At 46.1% G+C, this 15,099-nt stretch overlaps 1 protein-coding gene across 4 annotated transcripts in view; it reads left to right on the forward strand.

The window, feature by feature from the left end:
- The first annotated feature begins 1,181 nt into the window (after positions 1–1,181).
- The window catches only part of HSPA12A (heat shock protein family A (Hsp70) member 12A), a 47,830-nt gene continuing 33,912 nt past the window's right edge, over positions 1,182–15,099 (forward strand). For 3 of the 4 annotated variants that reach the window (XR_014564929.1, XR_014564930.1, XM_083741321.1), the window contains exons 1-3: positions 1,183–1,618; positions 11,363–11,448; positions 12,926–13,053. Coding sequence is in view for 2 of the 4 variants with exons in the window: in XM_083741321.1 (XP_083597447.1) it covers positions 1,591–1,618; positions 11,363–11,448; positions 12,926–13,053 (242 nt within the window). In the remaining 2 variants the exon portion in view is untranslated. Of the gene's footprint in view, positions 1,619–11,362; positions 11,449–12,925; positions 13,054–15,099 lie in introns of all 4 variants that reach the window. The other variant, XM_083741322.1, reaches the window with a different exon arrangement.

Consider the following 15,099-nt stretch of genomic DNA (forward strand, 5'->3'; position numbering starts at 1 on the left):
TCTACTAAAGCATTTTACGACCCTCTGAAAGATTTTTCATTGTCTAAAATAAAAATAAAAATGCCAGTTTGGCACAGTTGGGACTCATTTTCCCGAATGCTGTTTTCAGCAAACATACAGATTCCCCCCCCCCCCCGAGATGTAACCTCCTATCCATGAAACCATCTTTTCTGAATGCAAACATTTATGACAAATAAACAGCTTTGCTCACTAAGCATGTACTGGATCCTAATGTCTCTCCCCCCCCCAATGATTCCTTGTCTACTGTATTTGATCCTACAGTATACCTCTGTGAAAAGCAGTATTCTTTTTATAAAAACAACATGATCACAAGACATTGTAAGATGCAAGAACCCTGTCATTTGCCCCTTAACTGTGGGGAGTTCTCCTTCTAAGAGTTGTGTTAAGCGGTTAGCAAGACACCTTGCACAATAAAGATGCATTTTTCCATTGCAAGGATGTGCTGTATTGGCTTTTAACACAAAGTATTTTTTTAGCCTAGGAAATGATGCATGAGAGCACATCCATCGCTGTTCCACTATGCGGAATGCAAAGTCTTCAGGACATAACTCATAACCAGCAACACTACACCCAAAACCAAGACGGTCACCACTCTGTATCCATTTATGTTTTATTTGTTCTTAATTCTCTCAACCCTGCACACCCCTTCAGTACATATAACTGCATAGGAGTGCACATCCAGCCAGCTTCCATTTAATGAACAGCAGCAAGCAGATTTTTTGCTGCCTCTCCATCCACATGACAAGCCTATATCTCACCCCTGGTGGGCCGATGGGACATCTCGCCATGGACACTGCGTCCCCTCTTATGTCAGTTTTCCGCAGTGGCCCCAAGACACTTTCTGATGCACCTTCCATGACCATGTGAGGAAGCCTGCAGACTGGAACCGGTTCACGTCTGGCAGACGCATGGAGATACCAATGTGTCTGAAAGATGCCCTAAGTGGTCAGTTGCATTAGGTAGGCGATCCTAATTGTAGCTGCGATTTAAATAAATAAAAGCCCAAGGGGCAACCTTTGGAATTAAGAAGTGTTACTTAGTTTTTATTCTTTTAAGGCAACGGCAGCATTCTGGTTTGGGCTCGTCCAAGCCTATTCCTTGGAGATCTCCTTTGTCACTTGCTGCCACGGTTCCCTCCCGCGCCGGTGCGTGAGGTGGGGTGGCAAAAGGGAGGGGGGACAGGCCGCTCACTTCCAAGGGGAGGGGCTCTGCAGAAATCCGAGCAGCCAGAGCCTTGCAGCAGGGAAGAAAAGGCTGGTGAACACACACGCAGAGAAAGAGACATAGACACAGGGGTCAAACGCTAAGCCCGTCCCTTTGGCTGTCTACACAGCCAGCCGTGGGTGGGGAAGGAGGAGGAGGAAGGCGAAGACGCGAGCAGAAAGAAGCCTTGGCGTCGCCGCTCGCCTGCAGAACCGAGAAGGAAGCGACTGCAGCACAGCCGCCTCGCCCGCGCTCCCAATGGCTCCGGCTGCCGAGTGAAGCGAGCAACGAGCTCGGTCCCTGGCGGCTCAACGCGCCTGGCGAGGCTGAAGGACGGAGCCGAGGGCGCAGTGAACGCCTCCAGCCATGGCGGGGACGGAAGGCGTCACGGCAGGTAATGGGGACTTGCGGGGAGGGTGGGCAGGAGGGGGCAGCGCGCCTCGCGTGGAGGGGGCTTGCCTTCGGGAAAAGCGCACCTCTCCAAAATGCGCGTCGTAGGCGATGCCGGGGGGGGGGGAGCCCCAGCTGGGAAGGCGCTGCGGGTCTGGGCTCATGGGGTACGAGGGAGAGGGGCCGGAGGCAGGAGGGGGGCTGAGGGCCGCGATCGACCCCCGGCTACTTCGTGGGAGCCGGATGCCGGCGTCGCGGTTTCTCTCCGCCCCATCAAGGAAACTATCAATAGCGCTAGATCTTGGGTGGTTCTTGCAGGAGACCGTCTAGATTCAGAAATGAAGCCGAGTCTCTGGGTAATCGATGCGCAGTCCCTCCCAGAGGCAGGTATGGCTTGGACGCCGCTGTGTCAGCAGCCTGAGCTGCATATCTGGAGGGTATGTGCAGAAAACGCAATGCACCCACATGCATGCATGCATGAGTTTATGCACACGTGGGATGTGGCAACGTTTTGTGTACGAGTCACATGGCGGCAGGAAAGGGTCGACGTGTAAATGTTGCTTTAGGATTTGCTTTTGCGCAAAAGGCATCCTTAAGGCAGGACTTCCCTTCATTCGTGAACAGACCTTGCACAGTAATCAACACCTACCTATGAATTTGCAACGCGGCGCACGTAGGGCAGAGGATGGTCGCAAGCAGCCTTTTATATTTGCGCGGCTGCTGCGCGTACGTCTGGAGACTCCTCGGTGTGCAAGTCCAGTTAACAGCCCATGACTTGACTCCACTATCCTGAGCCTCCGGGACCGTCTAGCCAGGAGGAAGTGGGCGGGGGCAAGATCCTTGAGGAGGTGATCTTGGGCGGGGGGGGGGATGCCCTGAGGCTAATAATGATTTTTTGGAGAGGTGCTTTTTCTCCCTACTCCCACGCTTAGTTCCCCCACCCAGCCCCACTTCTCTTCCTTGCAAGTTGCGCTCGCAGAAGAGAGCAGGAGTTACTATACTTGCAAAGTGCCTCCGGCCCGTTTCTGCAAAAGCCGGCCTGCCGTCACGTGGGGCTTCGGGGGGAACCGACTGCGCCAGATGGGGAGGCGAAGCGGCCGGCTATAGGATCCAGGTGAAAAAACAATGCGGAGGAATCCGAGGCGGGCACGTCCCCCGCCTCCGCGACGTTTCTCTCTGTCTCCGGCCAGGCTGCAGGCAGGGGGTGCGCCCCATCTCTCCGCATGTGCTCTGCGGCTGGGCGGGGCACTGAGCCAGAGATCATCCAGGCTGGCAGTGCAGCGAAAATTTCCCAGAAGCTGCGATGGCCAGCTCCCTTCCTTGCTTCTCTGCCTCTTGCGGATCTTTTCCAGGAAAAAAAAAGCGGGAGGAGCTTCTAATTCTCAGGATTCAGGAAGGATATGTGAGGGAGCAGACAGAAGCGACTGAGATCATGGCGAACAGGGATTGGAAGCGGATGGGTGGGAAACCTCATTCTTCCAGCGATTCCTTTTGCAGGCTTTTTTTCCTCTTTGGGAATCGGACACTAGAGTCGCACCACCCAAATCGCCGACAGCCTCGCTTAGCTGCAGTGGCCGGTTCTTTCTTCTTCACTGCCGGGCCCTGCTTCCCCCCTATTCCTCACTTATTCCTTACTTATAAGAGGGCATGCCATTCAGCACAGTGACAATGCACTTTGCGCAGCCTCTGTGAGGTTACAAAGAGCTGGTCCGCAAGGGGACTCTTAGGATGGCTTCGTTGGGTGCTCTGCCTTGCATTTCCACGGTATAGGTGGCCGGAAGCTGTGACCCACCTTATGTTGTAGATAGCTCAGTGGGTAGAGCGTGAGACTCTTAATCTCAGGGTCATGTTGGGCAATAGTTTCCTGCATTGCAGGGGGTTGAACTAGATGACCACTGGGGTCCCTTCCAACTGTACAATTCCAAGATTGCAGCTCCCTTCAGCCCCAGCCTGCATGGCCAACGGCCTGCATCCCGAGGGCCACAGGTTTTCCCGATGTAAACCTAAACCAAGTAGAAAGTAGAGCATACACCCCCACTTAGTATTATTTCAGCTCCATTTTTTTCAACACTGGTCCAAACGGCAATTCGGCTAGTATAATTTATGGGTGAAAATGTCACTGCCCCCACTTTGCAACTTGCATATGGTTGGTGGTGTGCATTCCTTTCTAAGGGGTTATCCGTATTGCGCCCCCTTTCCCTTGCTCTGTCTGCCAACCTGGCCCCTCATGTCCCTGCCCCATCACTGAAGGAGGCTCTGTTAATGGTCCCCCATGGCTCAGATGTGCAGTTTGTAACTGCTTGGAAGCAGGGCATTCAGTGCAGTGGTCCCCAGTTTGTGGAGCTCCCTTCAAACTGAGATTAGACAGACCTTTTCGTTGTCAAATTTCAGGTGCATGACTAAGACTTTCTTGTTCCAGCAGGCATTTTACAATAAAGGTTTATTGTTTTAATTGTCCCATGGGCTCCCATTTCCCACCACTGAGAAGTGCAAATAATTAAGTAGTATATGCATATATATTATTTAATAGATCAAGGAGAAGAGACTAAAATGGGGGTGGGCATAATGGGCAATTGAACAACCCTAGGCCTGGCCCTGTTTTCTCAAGATTCTGTGGTGTAGGTGTGGCTGGTGAAGAATTGTGGGCTGCTTGAGGGTTTCTCAGAAGAAACCAGTGCTTCTTGATTTCTGATGTATCTGATGGGCTGGCTGGACTGATAAAACACAAGCAGGTAATAGTGACGCTTTAACCTGTGTAATTTGCTTCGTGGTTGTGAGTTTCATAGAAAATGGGAAATCCTTTGTCTTTGAGTCCTTAAATTTGTACCCGTTTACATTGTGGAGACAGTGTAAAGAGAGACTTAAATCTCAAAGCCGCTTCATCTGTATGCAGCCTGCAAGGAAGTGGTGCATAATCAAGTTATTTAAATGCAGGGCACCTGAAGCAGGGAGGAAAGGACATCATTTACGGAAAGTGGAATTGTGAAAAGGGGGGGGGGCAATCTTTAAGATAGTTGGTTTTTATTTGCTGATAGTGAAGAGTGCTGGAAGCTAATAATATCTATTTACTTCCCGCAAATTTAAAAGAGTGTTGCTCTTTTAAATCTGTTTCCCAAATATCAATTTGGAAATTGCTCTTTTTTGGCTGAACATGTTCAAAGCATTAGAGAGAAATGGCACTGGAGAAATGAGAAAAGTGGAAAAGCTGGTTTACTCAGCTGTCATATGATGGATGTCACATATTTCCCCCCACATGATTGTTGAATCTGGTATAAACTGATGCTAAAAGAAAGTCAAGTAGGAAGGCTTCTATGGTATTCGAGTACCCATTTGTCATATACACAATGCTGACATCTGGTTTATTCACTGATATACGTAGTGAACAACAGTGTTGTTGTTTAAAAAAAATTTAAATAATGATGTTGCATTCTGAAACTGTTACATGGCAGAACTAATGGTGATGAAATTTGATTGTAGTAAAAACTTTGCTACGAAGACAAAACTGCCTAAATCAAACTCAAGCAGTAAAAGATTGCAGCAGGCATCTGCTATTAATTATTTTTATGGTTCCAGGTCCTACAGCACTGCGGTCTTTTGAGCATAGGCCTCAGACAGACAGCAGAGTTGATCCCCTGAAGCTTTAGATACCACCAACCCAAAGAAGTGCAATGCATTTGGTTTGAATGGTGTCTGTTTAGCACATCTTTTAGCTGAAACATAGCACTTACAAATACAGAGGTCCAGACTGGGAAAAAAAGACAACCAAGCAAAAGAAACCTAGGGAAAACCTGTTTGGTCTGCCCTCTCCAGAAACACTGGAAAGTGTTGTGCGATGCTTATTGGGTGGTCTTCTGTGGGAGTGAGATTCAAGGACAAATCAGCTGCAGTGGATCTCTGAAGTCGCAGCACAGAAAAGGAGTTTGCCTTGTACAAGTGAAAAAAGCAATTAGTAGCTTGCAGAAACTTTGAATTGTTTTTTGTAAAGGCAGAGTGGGGGAATTTGTTGCCCAGCAGCTGTTGTTAGATTAAGGTGCTGCCCATCTTCCCTGATCGTTGTGTCTACTGGCAGGGGCTGATGGGAGTTGGAGCCTAACAACATTTGGAGGGCCACAGTTTCCCCTTTCCTGCTTCCAAGCACAGGAGCCCTGCTGGGTGATGGGAGAAGAAGCTCTCCTGCTGGAACAAAGTGGCAGAACTTCCTGTGAGAAGTAGCACCTCTGTTCCAATATACTGTCAGTTCCATTGATATTAACTGTGGTGTCAAAGACTGAGGGGCAGGATCTCATCCACAGATAATGCTCCCTTCCCATTATTTCCCCAGAGTCTAAATAGAAGCTTGAATTACTGCTTGTGGGCCGCTCTGGGGGGACCCCTTTCCACTGGGAACTAGGATAGAAGGCCCTGGTGAGATCCTATCAGAACTCACAGCAGGCCAGCAGGACTAAGAGCAACCTTTGCCCCTCCTGATGTTGCTGAACTACAACTCCCATCAGCCCCAGCAAGTATGGCCAATGGGCAGGGGTAGTAGGAGTTGGAGTTCAGCAACAGATTAAGAGGTGGAAGTGGCATGATGAATTGGTATTATGAAACAGTAGTGGGTGGGTGGGTGGGTTGGTAGGATGCTGCTGTCACCTGACACCTGGTGGCATTGCTGTTGCTTACTGCCTGGGAGAGGGGAAAGGTTGGTGTCCAAACGCACCTGTGGATCCAATCTGGAACTCCTGCCAGTGAATTTGCACTGTGTTCACCTTGCCCCCCCCCATGGTAAACAGCAGCTGTGACGGACCAGATGACGGTGATGGCCCAGTACAATGTCCACCACTGGAAGCAAGTGAGGCACCGCTGGAAGAGATGCTGTTCTAGCATTTGCCCTGGATATGTCAACAAAACATCCCTGAGCTAGAAAGTAGCATAGAGTTCCTCTATCCTAAGGCTGCAACAGAAGTATTCCAGTATTCAAGCACAGACCTTGTATTTGCGCATCAAGTCTCATAATGCATATCTGTATGTTCCAAATATAAAATTGACACTGTAGGAAGTGAATAATTGTTTATTACATTTAATTAAATGCTTTTACAAAGAAAGCTTTTAAAGGAACCGAAACCTTTTCATTTAAGACCCAGTAGAACTACAGTGCTTTATTAACAAAGCTTTATTTCTTATTTGGTCTGTGTACATCTAATCAATCCTATTCAAATCTCCAGGAGTTAAGTACTACATAATTTGGTGGGGCTTACTTTCAAGAGCAGGGATGCGGGTGGCGCTGTGGGTAAAACCTCAGTGCCTAGGGCTTGCCGATCGCGTGGTTGGCGGTTCGAATCCCCGCGGCGGGGTGAGCTCCCGTCTTTCGGTCCCAGCTCCTGCCCACCTAGCAGTTCGAAAGCACCCTTAAGTGCAAGTAGATAAATAGGTACCGCATTATAGCGGGAAGGTAAACGGCATTCCCGTGTGCTGCGCTGGTCCTGGCTCGCCAGAGCAGCTTCGTCACACTGGCCACGTGACCTGGAAGTGTCTCCGGACAGCGCTGGCCCCTGGCCTCTTAAGTGAGATGGGCGCACAACCCTAGAGTCGGACACGACTGGCCCTTACGGGCAGGGGCACCTTTACCTTTACCTTACTTTCAAGTGCATGCTAGATAATTATCCATAACTGGTAATAACAATTGATAATAACTGGTGCAATGGGCAGAAAGGAAATATGGGGCCACCACTGCTTAGGAGCATCTAAAGGGAGAAATGCCCATGTTCTTGCTGTGAGAGTGTTGCAAGTGAGGCAGAGGCAGCTGTGGCAGCATAGGTTGATGGCATCAATGCACCCCGTGCCTGCGATGGGTGCTTCTAGTGCAGGGGTGAGGAACTGGATCTGACTGGTGGGTTGGATCCAGACCCCTCCCAAGCCCAGCAGACCACTTTGACAGGTGGTTGAGGTCACCCACTTCTCAATTACTGAAGGGGAAAGACTCCCCGGACTAGGAACCTGATCCACCCATAGTACCTCCATCTTTTCAGGACATTATATGGCACTTGTAAAAGTGCAGGTCCTGCAGATTGAAGCGGTCAGGTTCTGAACTGGGGTAATCCAATTAAGAGAGTAGAGATGCCCATTCTTTGTGCAAGGAATCTCCCGAATCACTATGAAGACAGTCCAAAAAAGGCTGATTCAAGTTGCATTGGTATGGAAAGCACATTTCACCCCAGGGGCATCAAAATCTAGGGCGGCGGTTACAGCAATTACCATTAGGAAGCATTGTAACACTTTTGCAGGCTGAGCCTTTGCATGCTTACTCAGAAGGAACTCTCAATGTGCTCCGTGGGGCTTATTCCCAAGGAAGTATGCATAGAATCTCATCTTTAAAGCCGCCATCTCTTCTCTGAAGTTGTAATCCTGTATTGTATACACTTACTGGGAGAAAGCCTGATTGAACTCAGTGGGTCATATTTCTCAGTAGACATATGTAAATAGTGGTACCTCAGGTTACAAACACCTCAGGTTACAAACAGTTCAGATTACAGTCTCCACTAACCCGGAAATACTACCTCGGGTTAAGAACTTTACCTCAGGATGAGAACAGAAATTGTGGCGGCGGCAGCAGGAGGCCCCACTAGCTAAAGTGGTACCTCAGGTTAAGAACGGTTTCAGGTTAAGAACGGACCTCCGGAATGAATTAAGTTCATAACCAGAGGTACCACTGTATAGGATTGTGCTGTAACTTTATAGAGGTCTTTATTGACCTCTGTTTTCAAGTGTGACTATTTTTCCGAAGCTTTCATCAAATCGGAGTTTGTGGTTTTGAGCTATTTCTCTGGGTAAGATCTGTTCATGCGGTTTTCCTGACAAAGATGGTCTGCTCATAACATTTACTATTCCCAATAGTATGTAGAAGCATTTCCTCCTCTCATTTTGGAATGACACAAGCAAATGGTTCTGCCATTGTTCATGATGCAGCAGTTCTGATGATACAGGTAGTGCTATAAAAATTAGGAGGAAAGAGGGATTAAAGACCGAGAACAAACCCAATGCAAGTTGCCTTAGCAGCAATTTGTGACTTTTAAATCCCTAAAATGAAAGAGCACTGCCGATGCCAGCAGCTTAGAGGATCTCCAGCTTCTGAGCTTGCATCTGTAAGAAAGTAGGATGGATCATTCATGTCCTGGAGGGCAACATCAGTCTTCACTTCTTACAGGATGATGGAATAGCCACAAAGAGTGGGTAGTTCTTATAGCAGGGATGGGGTGCCATTGGTCTTTCAGATTTTTCTGGATTATAGCTCCCATCATCCCAGAGCAGTGGCCCATGGTGACTGGGGCTAATGTGAGTTGGAGTTCAACAACACCAACATTCCCTGTTCTTGTCTTAGAAGATGGTGGAATATCTGAGGAGGCTTTCTACATGACATTCAGCCATGGGCTGAAGTGGTCCTTTCTGCTTTGTGCTCACATTGCTGTGTGCCATCATCTTTGCACAGAAGGAGCAGGAGATTTAACCATGTGAACCTATACAGGTTGATTCTAACCCCCACATTTATTCAGTGGGACTTGCTTTTTTCCAGCTGTGCATTGGATCTCCACCCTGGATGACAACAATCCTGAGACTGCTTCTAGGAAGCAAGTTTCAAAGCTCTGCAAATGAAGAATGCCATAAAAATAAGATGAAGAAATACGGTTTTGTTAAGATCAGCCTGACTGCATTGATGCACCGGAAGAAACTAAATGCTTTTTGACCATATATGAAAACTCCCAAATAAATAATGACCTTTAGATTTCACTGTCCATGCTACTGAGGACTTGATGAAGCAAAAGCAGGGAAAGAGGAAATGCTGTCCTGGCAGCTTGTTTCTTGGATGCAAAAGCCTCTTATGGCAGTGCAAGCTTTAAGCAGTACCCCCCACTGTTTTGATTACAGGATGTGTGCTCCACTGTGGTGTCCATGGAAACCCCAGAGAAAAAAGGTGCAATATTAGCTAAATTAAGCTACACTGGAATACAAATCAACCTCTTCCTTCTTGAGAGGTGTTAAAAATAAAGTTGTAACAGGCACATGGCAAACATCATGTTTTTCACACAGGTTTCGATATCTGTGAAATTGTCATAGTCGGAGCATCAATGCATCATAGTCCATGAAATGAGTCATGTGCAATCGCGTGTGGCTTTGCAATGTGTGATATGTGCCAAAAGAAATACAGGATTGCCACATTGTTGTCTATCTGGGCAGTTTTTTTCTTTTAGAAATAGCAGCTGTGTCACTTCTCACAATCCATGTCATGCAGGGAGAGGGGACTGATGCTTTCCTCCCAAGCCATTCCCCCCTGCCCCATTCCCTCCCAGAATTACTGTTTCCCTGGAGATGCCATTGCAGGAAATAACATCTTTTCAGGGCAATTAGTAGCATGGCCAGCAGGTAAATGGACGCTCCCTATGCACTGCTATTTCAGCCTGATTCTGATCTCAGCTGCCCCAGCTTGTATTTCTGAAAGTAAAAGAAACCTGGGATCTATAACCCTGTGGCAAACATATCCATCTAATCCAATCATACGTTTCATGTTTAGATCCAAATATTAGGAGAGAAGTCTTGTAAGAAACCAATGCAATTCTTTTCAAAGAGGTAATAATGCATTAGACCCATCTTTCTACATGTCAAAGCAGAGTTAATTCCTGTCATCGTGCCCAGATCAAGTTTTCTGCCTTTAGGGTTCTTTGGTACCATGTTAAGCATCGATGTGTGAGTTTCCCTGTTACCTGTCAAGATGGGATCCCAAGCTTCAAAATGGTTCCTTAGATCTCTTCCTTGCAAGTTGGGATCCCCGAGTCATATCCAATATACTTCATTTAAAGTCAGGACTTTTTTTCAAGGTGAAACAATGTTGATTTTTGCCATTTGTTTGTCAGGGTTTGGGGAGAGAAAAAATTGAACTGCCATCTTGGTTACATGACATCACCACTCTCCAACCAGCGCAGTTCTTAAATTACCTACAAAAATATTATTATACAGTGGTACCTAGGGTTAAGAACTTAATTCGTTCTGGAGATCTGTTCTTAACCTGAAACTGTTCTTAACTTGAAGCACCACTTTAGTTAATGGGGCCTCCTGCTGCTGCCACGCCGCCAGAGCACGATTTCTGTTCTCATCCTGAAGCAAAGTTCTTAACCTGAGGTACTATTTCTGGGTTAGCGGAGTCTGTAACCTGAAGCGTATGTAACCCGAGGTACCACTGTATCCTGAAGATGGTTCTTCACAGTTATAAAAGATCAGTCAGATAACCTGTGATCCAACTCCAATTTCTCCACTTAACTCCCTCTGAGCTGGAAAAGAGGGATGAGGCATGCAAGTCCTTTCCAAAATAGACAAGTGTCAGGTCAAGGTAAAGTCCGAGTCCAGGACTCTAACCACTACACCGCACTGGTGCAACATGCAACATTTGCACTAAGAAGGTTCCAGAAAGAGCTCCCATCTCTGCTGCCATTTCCGTTACACTCTGTGAATCATTGGGCTTAGCTGCCTTTGAAGACCAGTCAAAATGAATTAGTTTCAGTTCATTTGTTATTAGAAGAATGTAATTTAATTGTCAAATTTAAATAATTATGTCATTAATAACAGAGACAAGTAACATAGCACTGATGTCTTTATTTCTGTGACTGTTTTTGTCACATTTGACAAAGTTGGTGTCATGAACTAACATGCGTCTTTTTCACTTGTTTATCTGCTCTGAAGAACATTCAGCTGACTAAAAGGCTCCTCATATTTTTTTCAGATGTCACTTCAACAGCTGCCTATGCATCTCCAGCTAGAAGTCTGGGAGACCCAGGGATAACACCTCTGTCCCCATCCCACATTGCGGTGAGAAATGTAGCCTGTATATTACTGGTATTATTTTCTCCCCATCCATGGCTAAGAGTTTATTTTATTTCTTTTTAAAAAAAAATCTATAAACCACACTTTCATATAAAAAAATCACAAGATGGGTTACAGACTAAAATGATAGCATTATAGTAACTGGGTTACCTTGGGCCAGTCAGTCTCTCAGTCTAGCCTCCTTTGCAGGGTTGTTGTAAGGTGAAAAATTGGGAGGGAAAGAATAGTGTAAATGTACAAAATATATAAATAAACAAAGGTTGAGTTTGCTGCAGGCAGAGGAGAACTTTTGGGATAGATCCTTTTTGCTACTGTCCTGAAGCTGAGGGTGAAAATAGTTTGTGTCAGCAACACTGACCTTCAGTCTATCAAGGCCTGGAATAGCAGACCAATGTGGTAATGTACTAGACTGAGTGATTGCGTTGCATGACAAGGCCAAGAATGTTCTGAGCTTGCAAAATTTCACAAAGTCAGGCTTAATCTTCCACAGAGAGCCCTATTTTGACATTTTGTGTGGCTTAGTTAACGATCATTTACAGTTTTTATTGTGATGGTGAGTGAGAAGAATGCTTCATGCTTTGTATATAACTTCACAATTATTTCAATGCCCTTTTTTCTCTAAGTTCATTTCTCAAATGAAACTTCATTCCAGCTAGAGACTCCATAAGAACAGATGTCCATAAGAACAGCAAACCCCAGACTGAGCTTTTAGTAGAAGTCTTATATGAGAGACTAAATTCATCTTGCCTGGGAGGAGCCCTTTTTATTTAAATGGACCCAGCCTGCTTTAGCAGTTGGTGGCTCTGACAGAACAGGGGCACCTGAGGTGGAGACAGAGAAAGGCAGCACAGTCTCTGTAGGCCAGAGAAGTAAGGGCACATCTGGGACTGATCTTGAAGGCAATTCCTTCTCCCATTCAGAATCCAGATCACATCTCCTAAAGACTGATCCCAAGGTCCTTCTCCCTGAATAATGTCTATAGGCTCCTAGGAGGAGGTAAAGAAGATAAACATTTTCCCCACTCATGGCAGGTTCTGATTTGAAGTGAGTTACCTTATTTGACATGCTACCATTTAGGCTTAGGTGACGTATACATTAAAAGTACATTGATTTAATAACTACGTGCCATTGGGAAGCTGGAGCTCGTTGTTGTGTTTTTCTCATCCTTTTCTGAAATCAGTGACTGACCCATTTAGCTTGCAGAACGTACAAAGAATTTTGAGTGCAGCCATCATTCTTCTGAGGCATCATCACAGTCACAAAAATTAAGTATTGGCTTAGTGATGTGCTAAATTCCCATTCCAGCTAGCATCTGGGGCCTGCTGGTATTTGGGGATTGCCAATTTCGGTCACACCAGAGGAGATTATTAGTGTCATGTTTGGCATTTAAATAGAGCTAGTAACGCTTGCAGCCCTTTCTTGAAATCACATAACAGCAAATACATTTCTGTTCGTTTGACAGAAGGACTCTGATGCAAATGACGCAGAGGAGCAGACCTATCCTGTTGTTGTGGCTATAGATTTTGGCACGACATCCAGTGGCTACGCCTACAGCTTCACCAAGGAACCAGAATGCATTCATGTAATGAGGTAAATGTCACCAGTGCAGCCTTATGTGCATAGTGAGTGCAGGGCCTGTGAGTATACACCAAGGGTAAGGAGCTCTTTTCTGTGCAAGGGCTGCGTTCCTCCCAGGGACCTCTTTCCAGTGTGGAGCAGGGCCAGAAGGAACGGTGTGCCGGGCAAGAGAGGCTACACTAACCTTTTATGCAGGAGGCAGCATTCTAGCCAAAAGCAGAGGATTCTACACTGACACACACCTCTCCATCCTCCATTCAGATAAGCAAGAGGAGTTACCACAGTTTAAGGACACATTCTAGCCAGAAAACCACATTTGCCCAGGGTGTAGGTGTGTGGTTTAGAAGGGTCCATGGCCTGTGGACCAGATAGAGAATCCTGTAGGGCAGCATTTGACCCTAGGGTCTGAGGTGCCTCACCTGAGCAGCGTTTTCGCCACTTCAAAACATTAGCTTAAGAAAACCCTGTGGGAAGGTTATCAAATGGTTGGCAGTGGAACTGCTGGGAGGTTGGGGTGGTGAATGTAATATCCAGGCTAACTCAAGGATTGTGATGTGAGTGCCAGGCAAAGAAAGAATTCCATTACTGGGCCTTGGAAATATGAAATGTATTTCACTGAAGAAAGAGTTCAGAATAGCTGGGTAGTTTGGGGCAATGGGCATTTTATTGTCTTGCACTACCATAGTGCCTTGTCTTCCAAATGCTGTACTGCAAACTGATAGTTGCAGGCTCAGGAAGTTAGTAAAATGCAATCTGTCCGATCCAGTCAGCAGATCCAGCGGCTTCTTCTCTTTCAGCTTTGTAACAAGAACATTTGGGGGAGACAATCTCATGAGCGTGTTAAACCTTCACATCTTTATCAAATGTGAAGCTTCACATTTAAACTGTAACATACAAGCTGCGTGGTGACTGGTAGTGTAGAGGGTATTTTAAAGACAATATTGACATTATTAGAATCATTAGCAATATAATATTTATGTACAGGAAATAACATTTCTATCTGCAGTGCTCTGGAGAAATCTCAAAGTTATAGCCCTGCTCTTTTCAGTTTAAAAATGGGCTGCTTTTCCTCCTGGTGTATATCGATCCTTTTTCTGATATTTCCTTTCCAGATCTTTTTTAAAAAAAATTAAAAATGCTTCCTTGTCTTTAGTTGTGAATACAGCAGCAGCATAAATCAATGAAGTGAATCACACAGACAGATAATCAAGTGTGAAGCTTACTGTGCACTGACAGTAGGCAAATGAGAAATCGCGAAGCCAACCAAAATCATGGAATCATAAAGCTGGAGGGAATTTCAAGGGTCAGTAATCCACTCCACAGTGCTAGCCCGATTTGTTAGACCTAAATAATTCCTGACAGATGCACATTCACTCTCCTGTTCCAAAAAAAAAAGGGGGGGAATACACCTTCAGGGAAGAATTTATGACTTTCCCAGACAACTTGTTTCATTGCCCAGACATTCTGCCATAGCACCAATTGGCAATGCAAGGGCGAAGATTGGACAGCAGTGTCACACTCTGTTTCCACCAGGGTCAAAAAGTTTTCTCCTGTTCTCTGTATTCACCAGCTGCTTCTGGTCCTGCAGGTGGGGGTGGGGTAGGAGTGTGCTGCATTGTCGTACCAGATGTGCTGCCGTCCATGCAACCAGCAATTGTGGGAATGACTTTTTAAAAATAAATTGCAGGCATGGGACCTTGAGTCCAAATTAAGGCCCTGGCATGGGGAATTTTACCCTTTGCCCTCCACCCCCGACTGCGACCACATTCTGGATTGGCGGGTTAAGAATGGTTAAGAATGGTTTCAGGTTACGAATGGACCTCCGGAACGAATTAAGTTCGTAACCAGAGGTACCACTGTATATGACAAGCTAGCTTGATAAAGAGATTATTAATTTTCACCAGTGGAATCCTTTCTGGAAGAATTTTCTTCGCTTTTAACCTTTGCATGTCATCATATAATGAGATCTATATGGATGGCTCACTGCAGCTTTTGGTGAGCTCACAGATATGTATTCACTGGGGATCACAGACATTTAAAGCCCTGTTTCCCAGTAGG

This window comes from Podarcis gaigeae, assembly GCF_964106915.1.
Source record: "Podarcis gaigeae genome assembly, chromosome: 5".
Classification (NCBI taxonomy): domain Eukaryota; kingdom Metazoa; phylum Chordata; class Lepidosauria; order Squamata; family Lacertidae; genus Podarcis; species Podarcis gaigeae.